We start from the raw sequence: 18,540 nt of genomic DNA, 5'->3' as shown, positions 1-18,540 counted from the left end.
TAAGTAAGTAAGTATTAAGAGTAAGTAAGTAAGTAGAAGTAAGTAAGTAAGTAAGTAAGTAAGTAAGTAAGTAAGTAAATAGTAAGTAAGTAAAAGTAGTAAGTAAGTAAGTAAAGTAAGTAAGTAAGTAGTGAGTAGTAAGTAAGTGAAGGTAGAGTAAGTAGTAGTAAGTAAGTAGTAAGTAAGTGAAGTAAGTAAGTGGTAAAGTAAGTAAGTAAGTAAAGTAAGTAAGTAAGTAAGTAAGTAAGAGTAAGTAAGATAAGTAAGTAGAGTAAGTAGTAAAAGTATAGTAGTAAGTAAGTAATAAGTAAGTGGTAGTAAGTAGTAGTAAGTAAGTAAGTAAAGTAGTAAGTAAGTGAAGTAAGTAAGTAAGTGAGTGAAGTAGTAAGTGAGTAAGTGTAAGTGAAGTAAGTGAGTAGTAAGAGTAAGTAAGTAGGAGTAAGTAGTGAGTAAGTAGTGAGATAGTAGTAGTGTAGTGAAGTAAGTAAGTAAGTAGTAAGTAAGTGAGTGAGTGAAATGAGTAGTGTAGTGTAGTAAGTAGTAGTGAGTAATGTAAAGTAAGTGAAGTGAGTAAGTGAGTAGTAAGTAGTAAGTAAGTGAGTAAGTAAGTAAGTGTGTGAGTGAAGTGGTGGTAAGTAGTGAAGTGTAGTAGAGTAAGTGTAAGTGAGGTAAGTAAGTAAGTAAGTAAGTAATGAGTGGTAAGTAAGTAAGGAGTAGTGAGTAAGTAAGTAAGTAAGTAAGTAAGTAAGAGTAAAGTAAGTAAGTAAGTAGTAAGTAAGTAAGTGAGTAAGTAAGTAAGTAAGTAAAGTAGTAGTAGTAAGTAAGTAAGTGAGTAAAGTAAGTAGTAGTAAGTAGAAGTAAGTAAGTAAGTAAGTAAGTAGTAAGTAAGTAAGTAAGTAGTAAGTAAGTAGTAGTGAAGTAAGAGTAAGTAAAAGTAAGTAAGTAAGTAGTAAGTAGTAAGTAAGTAAGTAAGTAAGTAGTAAGTAGTAAGTAAGTAAGTAGTAGTAAGTAAGTAAAGTAAGTAAGTAAGTAGTAAGTAGTAAGTAGTAAGTAGTAAGTAAGTAAGTAAGTAAGTAAGTAAGTAGTAGTAAGTAAGTAAGTAAGTAGTAGTAAGTAGTAAGTAAGTAAGTAAGTAAAGTAAGTAAGTAAGTAAGTAAGTAAGTAAGTAAGTAAGTAAGTAAGTAAGTAAGTAAGTAAGTAAGTAAGTAAGTAAGTAAGTAAGTAAGTAAGTAAGTAAGTACAAAACCCCTCTGTTTATAATCATCATATGCTCACTAGTGACTGTCTCCAAGAGTTATTTCCTGGAGTTATAGTGAGAAGCCGTGACCAGTTGAGTTCAACCGGGTCAGTTGTGAGAAAGTAACTTACTGAAGACAATGTTGGACAGTAGTTTAATTCCGCGGATTGATTGAAGTTAGAGATTAACATCACTGTTTGCCGGCTCAGTAGTCTAGATTTTAAGAGTTCGCACGGGAGACCGATAGGTTTTGGATTCGAATCCGCGGGGCGAGATCTTAGATGCACACTGCTGAGGAGTCCCACGATAGGATGAAACGGTCGTTCAGTGGTTACAGGTTTTCTATGGTTATCTAGCTTTAACTGGCTCATGAATTCAAATATCTTATACTTTAAAGCATTACTTTATTCTCATGTATATATTGTGATTCATTTAAATGCACGTGGTTGTATAGCTGGTAATTAACAACTTAGAATAATATTATTCTTTCACATAACACTGCCTGAATGTAAGACATATAATTAAACTTCAAAAGCCTGCGAGTCGTCATTAGTAGTTCTTAGTTTTATCACCTAGATTTTACTTCACTTTTAACTGTAAATGAAACTAATCAACAAAACATTTCATCATGGTACATATTATAGAGAATCAATCTACGAAACGAAGTTATTTAAATCAGGAATACATACTTTTTCTGAACGCTGTTTGTTAAAATGTTCTAGTTTCTCCTGTACTGAATCTAAATGTTTTTCATTTTCATCTAACATGATAAACCATGGATGATTCAACAAATGTGGTGTAATGATTCTTAATTTTGGATCTACCAATAAAAGACGTTTAACAACATCTTGAGCATCCAAACTAATTGATTTCCATGAAGGAGATTCAAACTCAATATCACAGTGAAGTATAGCACGGTATAAATCACTACCAGATTTAGATTTATAAGGATCATCTCCACATAACCTTTAAAAAAAAGCATACCAGAAACCGAAATTAAAGTTTTAAACTGCTCATAAGTAGTGAAAAAAAAATCATCTAATTAACAAAACATTTCTAATGTTGGAACGTATTTAGTGACTACACGTTTAGGCATCAGTCAGTCAGCTACAACGTAGGACTAGGTAAATATATGCATCGATCCAAGTTGCCATACCTCATTAGCACGGGTAAACCTAGAATTATACAGAATTTTCTGATCTATTCACTTTGAAAAATGCAAAATCATTCAAATGACTCATTCTAACTAGTTATAGTGGTATCTACAGCCACAGTAGATAAGGATGTTAAGAAGAGATCTTTAATTTTCTCATGATTATATGTATATATTACAGATGAGTATTGATTTAGGTAGATTAATTATGACTTTTCCGAATATTCTATAATATATATGGATCAATTAAATTATCCGAAATTGATAACATTAACCCAGATACATCCGATTGGTAAGTAGTGTGATCCCTGGATTCCACACTTGTCGAATAAATTTACTTTAGAAAGATAGGTAGGTGATGTCCCTATTATTTCTTTTGAACCCAAGAGCGGATGAATGTAGGAAGATTTCTTAACTAAAATGAGTGACCTAGAGAAGTCTGTAGTATTTTCCTATCGATAAGTATGAATATTTATCAAAGTTCATACAGTCACTGGATTTATTCTTAGAATCAAACAATGTATATTTAAGAAATTACTTAACAATCGTTATATGTATTTAGTGAATAAGTATCCAAGTCCAAGGAAGATTTGTTTTCTTGTTGTAAAAGAAACTTAGGTACGAAATTGGGGGAATTTGAATGAATTGTGCATCGCACTCAGAAAGGATTTAAAAATGTAGAACATCGCTCAAAATGCATCCAATAGGTCAGATTGCTGTATTACGCCTAACGTCTCAAACCAATGATCATTGATTATTCTAGAATTGGATTTGTTCTTTTACCGATTTTTTCTCAAGAATCTAACAAACTGTATTATCAGTCCGACCACTCCCATATTTCTTTCAACTTAGTCTAAAATAGACCCCAAATATTTCATACCGCACAGTTCCATCACAGGTAACCACTGTTTTCAAGACACCTATAATTAATTAGTGAATATCGTTGTCATGGTTTACGTCTTCTTAACTATATCTTAAGACAGAAAAGAAGAACAGAATGAACTGGTACGTCATATGCTCATCAGGTTAAATAAACCCGAAAGTTTCAAACATTTTTGTATCCACAACTTGATTCCATTCAGACTACCTGAAGGGGGCTGGTGCAGCTTCAGAAATAACTCAACAATCAACACACTACAACAATTTATCTCCCGCTACTAAATCATGAAACAGTGAAAAGTAGACGTAAAATTCTATTTTACAGGTGGAGAGCTAGAAAAGCATTCCCAAGAAGTATTGCTCTTTATTTCACTATTTGTCTGATTATCATGTCGTAAGTTAGTTTGATATTTTTCTAAAAGTTATTAAAAATCTAGGCTCATAATTTCTTACCGGATAAGTTCGACCTCCTAACATCTACTCACTATTCGATATTGAATGTCTGAGCGTCTCCAAGACGTTGTTGTGTCTGTGTAGATTTACTCTTATAGTTCATACCAAATGTTTTGAACTGTTAGACAGGTATCATGGCCTGATTGATACATTTTTCGGTCTTTACTCAATTAAACTAACAGATAATTTTCTAAATTGTCCCATAATTCTTTTGTTCCATAAATCTATATTTTTTTCTTGAATTGTAACTTTTATACCAAGCTTTTCCTACTATCACAAATATTGATACTACCTTAACTGCTCCGGCATCTCTCTGTGCTGATATGATGTGGCAACTTCAATCAATGCATAAGTGTGCTAGCTTCTACGTTACATATGACTAATTGATTGGTTGAAATGAACAGATTCATAACAGTAGTGTTTCGTCCTCCTACTTAAAACCTCAGATGAAACATTCGATTGTCCTGTGGAATAGACACTAGCAAGGAATCTAGTGTAGATATTCGTCTAAGGTAAATTAACGTCCCATACGTATAAATGTGAAAACTCAACCGTTATAACATTAAACGAAGTAAAACCGAGAGTAATAACAGTAACCCATAGGAGAATGTTACTCATTTAAAATATTTATGTACAGAAAGTATAATGTAAATTAGCTAAGTGAATTTCTTCTAATTTATGAAATACATACACTTTGAGAACTACTGATCTTGACTGTTATTGATTTTCACCGAATTTCATAAGAATAATAGTTAGTGAAACGAAAATTCCGATAGGGATAATTATCATTGAATCTAAATGTAAAGCTGTAAAAACTGATTAATAAAGTTGAACAATAGTTCATATCATATATAAACTTGAAAGAACTGCCTACGAGTTAAATAATGTGGTTTTGTACCAGAAAGATTCGATGTAGGCAGTTGGTTGAGGTTAGACATTAATACCGTTGGATGCCGGCTCAGTGGTCTGGAGGTTAAGCGTTCGGGTGAGACCAAAGGCCCTGGGTCCGAATCCCGCGAGCGGGATCATTGATGTGCACTGCTGAGAAGTACCACGATAGGACGAAACGGCCTTCTAGTGCTTTTAGGTTTTCAGTGGTGGTCTAACACCAATCGGTTCGTTATCTAAATTAATAGGGAGTAAATTTAGCATCTAAGCTTACATTTGCTAGTTGTGCCTCTTTTCAATTACTGACAGCATGATCCCCATTGTTACAACTACTTACAATTAATTCAGAAGTAATCCACTTGATTCTAGTCAGAATAAGGGATTTTTTTCTGACTTCATCAACTGAAGGGGATATATGCACCTGGTAATCCAATATCATCTTAACTGTGTAATTAATACTAAACAATTGTACATAGAATTTATTTATAAACATTACTCACATTATATACAATAGTATACCTAGTGCCCATAGATCAATAGCTTTATCATAACATCTACTTAATAATAATTCAGGTGCACAAAATGTTGTCGTCAAGCATACCATTTCTAAATCTAAATCTGAAGTTGTAAATAATTGAGGAGAGTAATCAGCTAAAAGGAGAAAAACAGAAACAAATAGATTGATCAAAATAAGGGGATGAAAATGCATTGGACAATGAACAATCTAATTCTTATGAACAGTTATTTTACTTAAAAAGCATTTGTTATAAATACATTTGTTACTTTTGTTGTGATCATTAGCTAAGCTCTTAAATAATTCTGACTCTATGCATAAAAGTGAACTAATTAGCCTCAGCAACTATATGATATGATTGAACGGATAACCTAATAGTGCTGAAATTGACAAATGAACTATGTTTTCTAAAAGCGATCAGTAATGGAAAATGAAAAGTATGTCTATTTTGTTATTGAATAAATCTATAAATATTAGGTATTCGAAGGTAACTCTGGCTGACCGACTAAATTTTTTATCAAAGGTGATGATTTAAAACCTACGTTGAAGCGCGAATAATATTACTTTGTTGAGTCAAATTACCTGACATGAATGAGTAAACTAAAATAATCAACTTCTTGATTTCTATTCAGTGGGGTTCTATGTTGATTACCTAGATGCCGAATATTTGAACTGTGCAACAATCATGGCTTCCGTTCAACTTCAAACATCGTCTCTCTATATAAAGTCTAGATATTTCAATTAGTTTACTACTAGAAGTAATAAATCTTACTCTTTTCGTTTACATGATTTCACTTGATGTGTCCGTTTGATTTCTCAAGAAACACTAGTAAATATTACAACCGTATTTTTGATCTACTGTTGTATGTTGTGAAAAACTGATTAATTGAGATGCGTTTGTTATTGGAATCAATGAAAAATCAAGTGGCGAATCATGAAGCACTAGTCATCTGACGTCAGTCTGTAAATAAGTATGCCAGAATTAAGTGCTTACTCACAAACCACCTTGGTGAACATATTCCTAATGTTGAATGATGTCTAGATGGAACTCCTGGAGTTCTGATGTTAATATGTGACTTTCGGAGTAAATCGAGTTGTTAGTGAAGTCAGACGTCAATAGATTGCATTTGATGGTGTAATCATTGTACTGTGAATTGATTGAAACTGGACAATTCGAACCATTGAGGTTTGATCAAGTGGCTGAATAGTTCAATGATAAGGTGTTCGTACTTCTCAGATGTGGGAACTTGAAGTAAACGACCAACCACCGTTCTGTGCCTGCTAACACTCGTGTCCTCAATTCGAACAAATTCAAATTAGGCGATACACATATATGACGTCTGAATTTATTACTTTGTTATACACAAGCTGCTCTGAATCAGATTTTATTGTGTAAATAATTATGTTAGTCATTACACATGGCTTGAAGTCGCTAGATTTACATGAATTTTTCAGTACATCTCGGTATCATGTGAGTGATTACTGCGAAAATGAAACTAAACTCAATTCCCATAAATCTAGTCAGGAGCCTTAGGAATGTTTGCTGTGAACATGGAACTTTTAAATATATCTCAATGAGTTATCAATTCTAAAAGTTTGAAATAAGAAATCATTACTTTTGGCTGTAATATAAACATCTGGACGAGTCATTCACTTTTATTTAAATAGACACGACAAGATGAAACTATTCCAGTACGATATCTCTAAACTGATTGTAGAAAAGGGTGTGAAACACGGATGATATCCATAGAACTTGCTTCAATCGAAATAGCTGCACACGGTGAGTGGAAATACTAGAACATCGACTGAATGCCACTTCGCAGTCTACAGTAAAATGTGTGTAACTTCAAACTAACTAACTATTTGTCCGCATTCATGTTAGTGCTTATTCCTCGATAAACGGACGCACATCTGGGCCTGGACTGCGTGCCTACACTATTAAGTTAAGTAAACAACGTTTTTACTAGAAAGAGTTTCGACGTCTTGTTAAGACTTTCCAAAATTTATCAAGTCAAACAAACTTGCCGATTGGATTTGGAAAATAGCATGCACTGGTGATTGCAGAGAGAATGACCGAAATATTAATGTCAATTTCTACATATATTCCATACTTACTGATTTTTACAATCGCATCACTGTCTCTGGTGTTGAGCAGTATGTTTTCAGGCTAAAATAATTGGAAAAATAAACAGTCTCGTTTGAGGACTAAATATTTCTTGCACAAACAATACAATATCACAACTCTTACGTTAATTAGACACAAGATTCCTTAGGCTATCAAATCCAAAGCTCTAGACCCGATAGTGATTATCTCCAGTAGTAATTCCGATTTGGTTAGTTTAAATATCATGATTGGCGTTTGATTGCATATTATACATTCCCATCATTTGTAGAATTTTGAAGTGCAAACAAACAGCTACAAGATACTATTTTAGTTTAACACATAGTCACAGTATATTTATCTATGCTGTATTAAAGGTTCTTTAAACCTAAGAATTTATGTGAATTATTTAATGTGTTGAGCTTCTGTGTGAAATCAGATATGAATGCTCGCTAGCGTAATAACTTTGACATTAAACAAAACCGTTCCGAATATTGAATCAGACAAAACAAGTTATGCAAGTGACTGATACTACATAATTTACGAATATTTTCTCGAAGTATCCTCTATGACACTTTCTTGTGGTCAGAAAGGGTTTTGTGGAGATTTTAGTAATTTCAATAGTTTAAACCATGAGTCAATTGAAGCTCGACTTTCTTATAGATTAATTTAGTCGACATATTCGTAGGTGAATCAGTGAAAATTCTCAATAAACTCGGAAATTGTTTGAAAGTTTGATTACAAAGATACTCGTTGGCTAATTCAGTCAGTAACAACGTTGAACTTCGTACGTACGTACATCATTTCGAGTTTCCATACCACATTAGCATAGAGATGCAATTGTCCATTCAAATTTCCTACTGGTAGAGGTAGTAAAAGTCTAAACAGTAATCGGAAACATTAGGGTTTGAAGATGTTATTCAAGGTGTATAATCCGGCGAAATAAATTTAGAAAGAGAAAAAAGAAAGGTACATGAAGAATTCAGAAGATTAGAATTTGGAAGAACACAAAGAGCGGATGCACTTGCTTACACCATTGCAAACGATTTTGAGCCATGTCGTTCAAGGTCTCTAACCATCGGTTACTATCGTCTTGAGGATCCTAACCAGGTAGTCAACACCTACCGACATGGCTCAGTCCACTTGTCAGTGACTTCATGGATTTGTGCTATGTTTTGGCCTGACTGCCCCTAGCTTACTTCCATCCTACTCCGACACCATAGAACATGGCTCGTTGGGGCAGTCGGTAGTTGGGCATACGTAACACGTAACATGCATCCCAATGTCACTTTAAGAGCATATCAAGTCGACACGTGAATATTTGTAAATTCATAGAATATTTTATGAAATATTCGTATAATTCATACATCTAGAATTTTCAATAGCTTTGGCAATTCTTACCAGTGAAATTCGGAGATGGTACCAGTTATCGGTTAGTTTGATTTGAAAATATTTAGCGAAAGTCGATTGTTTTTTCGATGTTGGATATCGACATTTAAAACTGTTTACCAAAAAGGCAGTGGTTTAATAAACATCTTTATCTGTTTTCCCAACAATTTTATCTTGTGAGAACAATCGGCAGTAATTACTCAACCATTTATCCAATGTAAGTTAAACTAGCTACAAATTTACACAGAGTTGTATGTCAGATAAATAATAATTTGTCGTAGCTAAATGTAAGGCGTTAACTTTTATTTTTAGGGCTACTAATTGATACCCGAAATACTGTGGAAGAAAACCAACTTACCTTTCGATCTGAAAGTTATCAATTCAACCTGTTCTTATTATAAAACCAACCCACTTGGAACTATCTACTGGAGATGGTAGGAATGTTGTCCTACAGCATCAGTCGCCGCGAATGGTCTTTAACCTGTTTTGTAACTTCAGCAGACCTCAACAAAGCAACTGGACTGAAGTTTAAGAGACCTTGAGATAGATGTTGTCTATTTACTCCATACTAGCATCTCAATCAGATCAATTCAAAAATAATGCACATCCTATCGTTAAATGAAGCAATAATCGGTATTCAATCATATATTTGATTCATAGTCTAACAGAGGTGAAGAAACTTCTTGTGTCAGATCTCCAAGTAATGATAACACAGTTAAAGTTTGACTAGTACGAACATGTTTAGCATATATGAAATTGAAAAATACCTCGATTTCGTTCACTCAATGAATTTTCGTGGTTTCACACTTAATGACAGTAAATATTTTGTCCTCAGTTTCAAGTTAAAAATAATCCCCGATTAAGATGAGTTATAAGTGCTCTTATTCGTTAAAATCCCCGCTTGATGAATTTACAAAATATGCTAGTATGGTCGATTGGAGTATGAAACATTGATGCTAATTTCAACGATAGGTGACCAGTCTAAATGTCTGTAATATAGAAACAGTTCAAGGGATTTATCGTACTCATTATCTACTTGCATTGGCTATTTCCACCCATTTACTATAACACGAACTCGTCTGGTCAAATCGTGCACAAATCAAATCCAGTACTTTCAAATCTTCCGTTGATCATCAATTCATTTTGTGTCGCTCTGAATGTATGGCGGCAAAACTCTAAGTAGCCTAGAAAACAATCATACATACTTTTACATTTTTGTGAATAATTCCATATTCATGTAAGTATCTGATACCATCAACCACTTGTCTGAAATAATAACCAACCGTTTTTTCGTTGTACACAGGCATTTTAGTTAGTCTAAATAGAAGGAATAAGAAGAGAGTTGACAATTGGTTAAAATCAACCAAGATTCCCAAGCGTGAAATAACATGAGTTTGAATACTAAAGTTTTTGAGTGAACAAGATCCGTTATAAACATTGATGAGATTTTAATCTCTTCAATATTAATAGAGTTGACCCCCAATTTATTCTATTCGGGACTAGTCAGTCACGTGTAACTATATCTACGTGTTATTATTCGCATTGGGATTCAAACGCATTACCTACTACCTGAATAGTCAATGCGGCATACACAAACATACTGAGTCCAGGCAGCCACTTGTTTAGCAGACATGGAGTTACTTACAAGATTTTGCGTTTTGTTGATGTTGATAATGAGGACTGTAATTGACCAACCTTCGTTGGTCTACACGCATCCTGAGTGAATAGCGAATCTGGTTGTTGACTGATTCACTAGGATACAAGTAAAATCGAATGATAAATCTCAAGTAGGATCGAATGTACGTCCTTACTTACACTCCTGACCATGGTCCAAACATACTAAATACTTATAATCGAGAGATATTCTCAAGACGATCCATCCAGAATGCACATATGCTAATAGAGACAGGTCAGATGTAGTTCCTAATACAGACAATGAAAAAAATACAAACCCGTATGTAGAGTTCGTAACTGCTTTTATTAGGTTTGGTCGAAAATGAGCTGTTTTCGACAGTAGTGACAAACTATTCTGAAAATTTTGGGTTGTTAATTATTTTACGTCTTTCATATCATACACATTGCTGCCTATATTTAATAAACTTACTGGTATACTATTTATTTTGAAGTTTGCCATAGATTTACTCTTTCACTATCATCCACCTACTTTTTTCGCAGTCGTTCTTAGTTTTAAGCTGTCTTCAGCCGATGAAAAAATAAAAAAGTAGTGCCGACTTATCGATTTCATTGTCTTTTCCTGTAAAACACAAGTTACTGTTACCAAGCAACTGAATAACATCATCTGGATGTTACTAGACAACACGATTGACATAGTTGTGAGCTCTCGAGCATATTGAGCGACGTCATACGCCAAAGTATTCGGAATTTCTGCAAAGAGTACCTGAAAATGTTTTAACCGCAACGTTTTTGCAATTTCGGCAGTCAGCTGCTGGTCTTCCCTCAGGAATATACACAAATTGTGAGGACTAAAGATAAAGAACTCAAATGAAAAATTGTTCCACCTTTTTTGTGATCTAATAGATATATTGTGTACTTCAAACTCCTATGTTTAAATTACACTTTTTATCAAAATTTAACTAGTTGCATCTTAAATATATCTAAAACATCCACAGTAACTTTCTCTTAAAACAAAGTATCGAAATAAAATAATGAATATCAATAGAGCCCTGCGATGAGACGAATAGTGTTGCACACAGTTACTAACCAGGTTGAATCAATTTGAAAATTGGACAGTTGACCTCTTTAGCTTGTCCCACTATGGACAATGTAATTATCTGGTTTAGATGTACAGAACGCTAGTAAATGATTTCGAACCTAACATACTTCTTAGTTTTTTTTCCTCTAAACCAGAATAATTGACGGGATATTGCAGGAGCGTCTAAAACCAAAGACCAGTAAAATATCAGTTTCATAAGGGTTTTTAGACCAAGTCGTCAACTCTTGAAATGTTCCACCCAAAGAAGCAGTGCTCTCACCTTCAATTGATATGCTTAAGAAAGGGCTAAATAACCACGGAAGCTCATTGGAAAGCGACTGAAACAGACTGTCGGTCTTCCGATCCAATACATATATCTAATATTGGAACTTAATCTGCAACCGTTTTGGCGGACAGGTATTACAGATGACTACTATAGACCAGGTTAGCTTTGTAGCATAACGACTCAAAATCCACAAATATATAAATCACTATGGTAAAAAGTGGTTTGTGACAGGTTGATATCATTAGCTACAATATCTACCAAAAATACTGTTTTATCCAGGCTTAGGAAGCCATGCAACATACTCTGCTAATTCAGTCACAATTGTGACTTAAGTTTAAACTTAAGTTTAAAGCAATATAAATATAATTGCGCCAATGCTGATGTTTCTTTTTCTGACGATAGTTTAGAGTTTTAATGATCATATTCTGAAACTCATTATATAAAGTATATGAGATAAATGATAACGGGCAGATATTTGTATTAAATTCATTTGTAATCCAATAAGGAGCTCCACAAAAGAGAAATATCGGGATTTAACAGAGCTCCTTGAAAAATAAAATACCTCCGGAAGAGTTCTTCACCATTTGCGAATTCAACAACTATATGCAATGAGAAAGATGTTTCAAATACTTCTTTCAACTTCGCCTAAAACCTTACTTAAAATTCATTAAAGACACCTACCACATTTTGATGATCAAGCTTCAACAAATGGCCTATATTTTTTTTCTCAGGAGAAGTCAACTGTTTAATGTTAAGACAATCGAGTTTTGTAACCTTCTTTTGTATCACTTTAACAGCATAAAACATTTTTGTCCTGCGTTCCATGCATAACGCAACAAAAGTACCATTAAATCTGTAGAAAGTTTCATTATTTTAAAAAGAGTGTAGAAAAGCAAATTATCTAAGACTAAACAGCATACTGTGGCTGAATAGGTTTTCTATAAATGTTTAAACGTTAATTTAGATTAGCTTGTACCTTCCCAAACCTTCGACCAACCAATAATAGTCTTCGAACTTTGTCATTGCATAGTCTTCAGAAGTCATTGAACAGCCCAGCTTTAATTAGGCAGCAGTAACGTATCTTGGATACCAGTTTCGAATTTAAGGTTACGAAGACCAAAAGCTGTAATTGTTTGTAAAACCTTGATAAAAATTTATCTTTACTGGTTTCCGTGATATTGTGTTAGTAAATACACCATTCTTCTTAGTATATTGTTTAAATTCATCGACTCTGCAATTCATATTTTTAGATTTCTTAGATAACTTTCGTTGTGATTGCTGAGTGCTAAATACATCGTGTTTTTTGTGCCTTAGTCTTCTGCGAAATCTAGACTAGGTCTTGATTTTATATTGACTTCGGACCACCGTACACTTCGAAAGATTATTCATCTTTCATTATATGACTCATCATGTCGTGTAGACAGTCTCATACCAGAACACCATAATTTTTGAATACATAGAGGAAAGTGCTACCGGTCGGTAGCTTGGGTGTTTTTACGTCAGACTCTCGTGAAAACTGGTGTGATGTGAGCCAGCTCCCAATTGTCTATTAATGTGCCTTGGCTTAGCGAATTTGAGAACATCACTCCAAACAGTTTTGCTAAGATTGAATCTACTTCCCTCAGTACAACAGAATGGACGATTACCCGGCCAGGAGTAGTATCTTTTCAAGTGCTGCATTTTGCGGTACACCAAGTCAAAGCTCATTTTCACTTCTGAAAGTCCTGTGTAGTTGTAGGTGAAGCTTTCATCAATATAGTTGCATGGGTCAGGCGAAGTGTCCGAGTGTACTGTTTTGCCAGAAGATAGACGACATCATCCTCGTTGTTGGTTTTAAATGAGAAACTCCGGTTCTAGTTCGTCGAAGAGAGGCTGCATGACGAATTAAACTTTTCGGATTGAAGATAAATTTATCGATAAGATTTATCTGGTAATGAAGCCTACCGTTTTGCATATGTTCCTTACATATTTTAACTGCCTGTATGCGCTGTTGCTACCAGTTCATCTGCATTCCGCCCTGTAGCCCCTTTCGCGGCTTAGCAAACTAAGAGCGCGATGTTTGATAACTGTAGGTTACTTGTAGATTTCGGGGACGGTTTGCAGAACAGACTACTTTGTAGCAAATAAGATCGTTTGCAGTAGGAAATCCCACTAGGCATTCACACCAAGCTGATGGTGAGCTTACCGGTCCACCTGCTGCAGATTGTCCTGTAGAGCTGTCACATGCAACTGACACATCCAGTGCCTGCTTTAGGTAAGATATCCTAGCTCAGTTTTGCTGATATAACTGAAGGATATTTCGATGTGATCGCTTTTCACCAGAAGAGCCAGGATTTAGGGGTTGTGAATTGGGAATTTTCCGTTTGTAAACATGTTGTCTAAGAGCTATGGCGTCTGAGTGCTTCTTCAACAGGTTGCTAACTTGACATCTTAGAGTAATCCTAATTCTTCAGTGGGGTTGAAGCACCGAGATCCAGTAGAGTTTTCACCTCCAATGTACGTAGGTTCCGCGAATCTGACTTTATGGGGATTGAAGTCTTTTAGAATCAGGATATGCGTGGACAAGAGACGAGTAGGGCTGGAAAATCCGTCCGTTATACGATTGTCGTGCCAAATGTCAGCAATGTGCTTCCTCTGGATGATTACAATTAGACACCTAGGGGTGGTAGACAATCCCACAGATCACCATATGGAATCATCAAGACTCTTGGTTGTGCACTTGATGTACCTCCAAGTAAGATCATAGGTACAAGGCCACTCTGCCCTCCATTTCACTTTTCCTGTCGTTGCGAAACAAAGTCATCCCGAGTATTACCAGCTCCTGTTCCGTTAACTGAGAAGATACACATGTTTCAGATATTCCTATCAGATGAGTATTATTATCATTACTGAGTTCAAGCGGTCATCCATTTTACTGGGTAAACTCGCTGTGTTCATATATAAGTAAATTATGTTTTTAGTTTTGAAACGCGTGAGCTTCATTGCCTTTTTAACTGTATGGGCCTTGTGTAAATAAACAGGTATCTTATGGCTTTAAAAATAGCGTGTACCTGCCCTTGCAGAAATGTATTATTATATTATCGCTGGATTAGAGCGATATGTTTATTATGAAAAGAAAACATAAGTTACATAAGAATGACCACGCCTGAAAGGCTGGGCCATGTCATCCTATTGAATGGATCCATTGTTCCCACCTTCTCCATTGTTGACCTCTCCGTGTTCGAATATGAATTTTCACATTGATTAGCTTTGAAGATTGTGTGGTTAGGACCAATGTAACTACAAATTTTTTCAAATTATAATGTTCGTCACAACATTCCGCATCCATTTTTTACCTATCTTAACTCACCATTTCATTATGTCGTTTGTTTTCGCTATTGGAACTCAAACTACTGGCTCCAGCTACTTAGTAAGGGACATTTACAGTTTATGCTAGTGCTCCATCATTGTAGAAAAGTCAAGATATTTGTGGAGTTATAAAAACTTCAGGCTTAATGACTTCCATTTTAAAAACATCGTTTCGCAGTCGTGTCATCGTCCGGCTTATTTCAAAAGAAGGGGGCTTGGAGACAACGGAATAACAGTGATTCGTGACCATATAAACCTTCATGTCGAATGTGCGCTGTCTAGATAGGGATGATTATAGGAATGAGGAAATTCGGTCACCCATGAAGGATGGGTATCTTTTGAAGATCCAAAGTTTAAGAACCAGTAACGACGCTAAACATTTTATTGATTCGAGCAAAACTATTAGCTCATATATTCCATACAAGAGCATAAAAGTCACTCCAGACCTAATTCCCTGTCAACGTCGTATGGCGATACGTGAAGCGATAGAATTGCATGATAGTGTTACAGCAAATAACCAACTGCAAACAGTTTGCAACACATTAAATGGTTTAGAGCTCATGAACAATAAGCATGATGTCACTTCATATACGGCAGGTCAGTTTGTAGATCCAGGTAAGTCCTCAGATCAGAAATCGTTGAATAAGATACGGATTCCAACTGCCACTAAAAAAAGTAAAGCATTTCCGATCCCGGATATTTGCGTAGTAAAGCACTTACATTTGAGCCTTTTGACGGCACACACCCACTAAACCTCTTCACCTGAAAACTTTTCCTCCCGAAGGTAGTACACAAGATGACTCTAATGAACCTGAATTCATTTCACGGAGACAAAGAAACTTTCTAGCCCTGCAAAAGGGGTGGGGCAACAAAATCCACGATGCCAACTATGGAAGTACCTAAGATTCAACCCAATCGTTCTCTGGGTATTGCAACTACAGTGAACAGGTTCTCCTCGTTGATACCATATAAATCGCCGTCAACACTTCTAAGTAGCGAAACTGATGGTAGACTAGAGCGCAACAACGCTTTTTACGCATAGACTAACAAAACTATCAGAGTACTGATCACTCCACTCACTCCTCAAACTCTAAAATCACTAAAAGGTATGGTAAAAATAGGTTTCGCAGAACATATGTAGAACTGTAGAACTATGGTCTACTATGATATTAGTACTGCTCTAATAATAGACCTAATCCTAAAATTGTAGATTTGTCATGATATAACTGCCTAATCTATAAGATCTTACGTGGAAGTCACATCATCGACTACAACAACTCACTGTATCGTATCAATTACCAATACATGATGTAGAACAAGGTTAGGCTAGAGAAGGAACAATATATTTAATATGAATAGAAGATATAAGGTAATATTCAGATGGACCACGCCTGCATGGCCAGGCCATGCCATCCGATCAACTCCAGTCCATTCAATTCATTGTTCCCGCCTTCTCCATTGTTAGGTATTTATCCGCGTTAAATATTGAATATCTATTTTTTGAGTAGTCTCGTGTTTAGCTTTGTGGATCGTGCGGTTATTGTTCAATGCCACTACACTACTCTCCCACCAGAATCAACGTGATGTTGGTTCGATACCGAATTGGATGGGATCGTCGTGCGCCGAAGGTTACCAAGACTAGGAGGAATCCCCCGGGGTACTGATAAGCTGAAAGGTAAATCAAAAAGAATGCAGCAGCATCTGGTCGGGAAATACATGTAATAATTTTTAAAATATCTGCCTTCATGCTTAACACGCTTAAAATGAAAATGTGGGTGAAGATTATTTGAGCTATAAAAAATGGGATTACAATAATAATAATAACGTGATGCGTGTTAATAGCCGTTGGTTAGTAACTTGACGTATAGGTAGTAAGTATTTTGTGTTTCGAAATATTAAAAGCAATTAATATTGTAGAAATGTTGATATTGGTATTAGTTTCGGTTTAAATTATAAGATCAAATAACGTTCATGCTAATAAGTTGTCCATGAGTTGATTTTCAATTGCATTTGTATTAGTAGGCTAACTGAAAGAACAAAAGTATTACCGTGGAGAAGAATTCCAACTAGTGTTCCAGTTAGTTTGATACGGTTTATTTAGTTACGGGGAGATTTTCTCAACCTCATTTTTATTTGACCGTGATAGAATTTAGTAATACTACTAATACACATGAATGGTTATCAAAATAAAATTTAAATACGTAAGTGATAATTATGAGTTTAGGACAGATAGCTAAGAACAAGTCGCTAAACATGAGTGTATTCGTAAGAGACATACTCTAGACTCAATGTTCTGAGTTGCCATAGTCTATTTATACATATTTATACCTGACGGCTGATGACGCATACAAGTTAGTTGCAAGTATGCAGTTTATCATAAGGCGGAATACGATTTAATTGAGATATAGTGGTTATAAGTTATTGAAATCAGCTTATGTGTCACATTACTAGGTGATGTGGTGCTGCAAGATGTATTTGGCTAAATAAGTTTTTACAAGATGATTAATAGTGAGTGATGCTCATGTGATTATCAGGGAGAACATAAGTTGTAACCAAGGGGAGTACACTCCCAACTCATGTCTATGATAATGGCTTGAACCTTAGTCAGTGTTGGGGTAAATTCGACATTGATGTTTTCAGTTTGCAGGAGATTTGCTCGACTGCTTATACTGAATATTTGCATGCATGATTGTGTCGCTAAACCATCAATTAGACTGACAAGGTTTTGAGATATTTACTGAATGAGCAACTGATAGAGAAACATACTGTAATCATCTGTAGTGAATGAAGATAATTGAAAAACAACACTAGCGATAATTATAAGTCAATTTGCTGACCGATTTTGTTAATAGTTTCATCAATATTATCAATCACATTACGTGATTGTCAAGTTATGACAATGCTTTATGATGATATCCTGAAACTATTAAATTTAACTAGTTATAGTGTTGATTGAGGATTAGTCAGTGGAAAAATAGGTATTGTTGCTTTAGGTGATTCGAAATCATCAGAAATTTATAACGTTAAAGAATCCGAGACGCCTAATTTAATTATAAATGTCAATCCAGAAATATTCGTTTAGTGTTAATTCTAGTAGGCTACGGAGTTTTGATTTTAAACGTTTATTTAGCCAACAGCTACCTGGGGATTTAGTTATTTTACTAGTGCAGTTGATAGTACCTAAATTTTTAATCTTATTATTTAAACTATGTTCGCATTTTAGGCTGCTAATATGATAAACTAATCCATAAATCCAAATACGATTAGCAACAACGACTATGATGGGTTTATTGATAAATGTTAAAGGCGATCCAGATGATTTCTAAATTTAGAAGACATGGAGATATAGTGTAACGTATGTATGGGCCAGGTTAACATGCAGGTTGTTGACGTATATGACGATTTAAAAATAATGAACATGACCAGAAAATAATTTTAAAGTTTAGACTGCTTGTGAAACTTCAGGCAGGAATATGAAGAATTATAAATTTTCCAAAAGTTAGTGCATTTAACCTAGGGACAATTACAAATATGTGGCAGAAGTAACTGGAAAATATATACATGTTAAGTGAAAAAATC

At 34.9% G+C, this 18,540-nt stretch overlaps 1 protein-coding gene across 1 annotated transcript in view; it reads right to left on the bottom strand.

Moving 5' to 3' along the window:
- The window catches only part of OGFOD1_2 (Prolyl 3-hydroxylase ogfod1), a 28,100-nt gene extending 15,379 nt beyond the window's left edge, over positions 1 to 12,721 (bottom strand). Inside the window, exons 1-7 of the mRNA XM_051219555.1 lie at positions 12,590 to 12,721; positions 12,295 to 12,551; positions 12,176 to 12,258; positions 9,820 to 9,931; positions 7,240 to 7,291; positions 5,111 to 5,261; positions 1,927 to 2,203 (exon numbers count right to left, since the gene is read on the bottom strand). Coding sequence (XP_051065039.1) covers positions 1,927 to 2,203; positions 5,111 to 5,261; positions 7,240 to 7,291; positions 9,820 to 9,931; positions 12,176 to 12,258; positions 12,295 to 12,438 — 819 coding nt within the window. The 5' untranslated portion in view covers positions 12,439 to 12,551; positions 12,590 to 12,721. The remainder of the gene's footprint in view (positions 1 to 1,926; positions 2,204 to 5,110; positions 5,262 to 7,239; positions 7,292 to 9,819; positions 9,932 to 12,175; positions 12,259 to 12,294; positions 12,552 to 12,589) is intronic.
- Between the last annotated feature and the right edge of the window lie 5,819 nt (positions 12,722 to 18,540).

Source organism: Schistosoma haematobium, chromosome 5 (assembly GCF_000699445.3).
Source record: "Schistosoma haematobium chromosome 5, whole genome shotgun sequence".
Lineage (NCBI taxonomy): Eukaryota > Metazoa > Platyhelminthes > Trematoda > Strigeidida > Schistosomatidae > Schistosoma > Schistosoma haematobium.
This window is presented reverse-complemented; position numbering and strand designations above follow the sequence as displayed.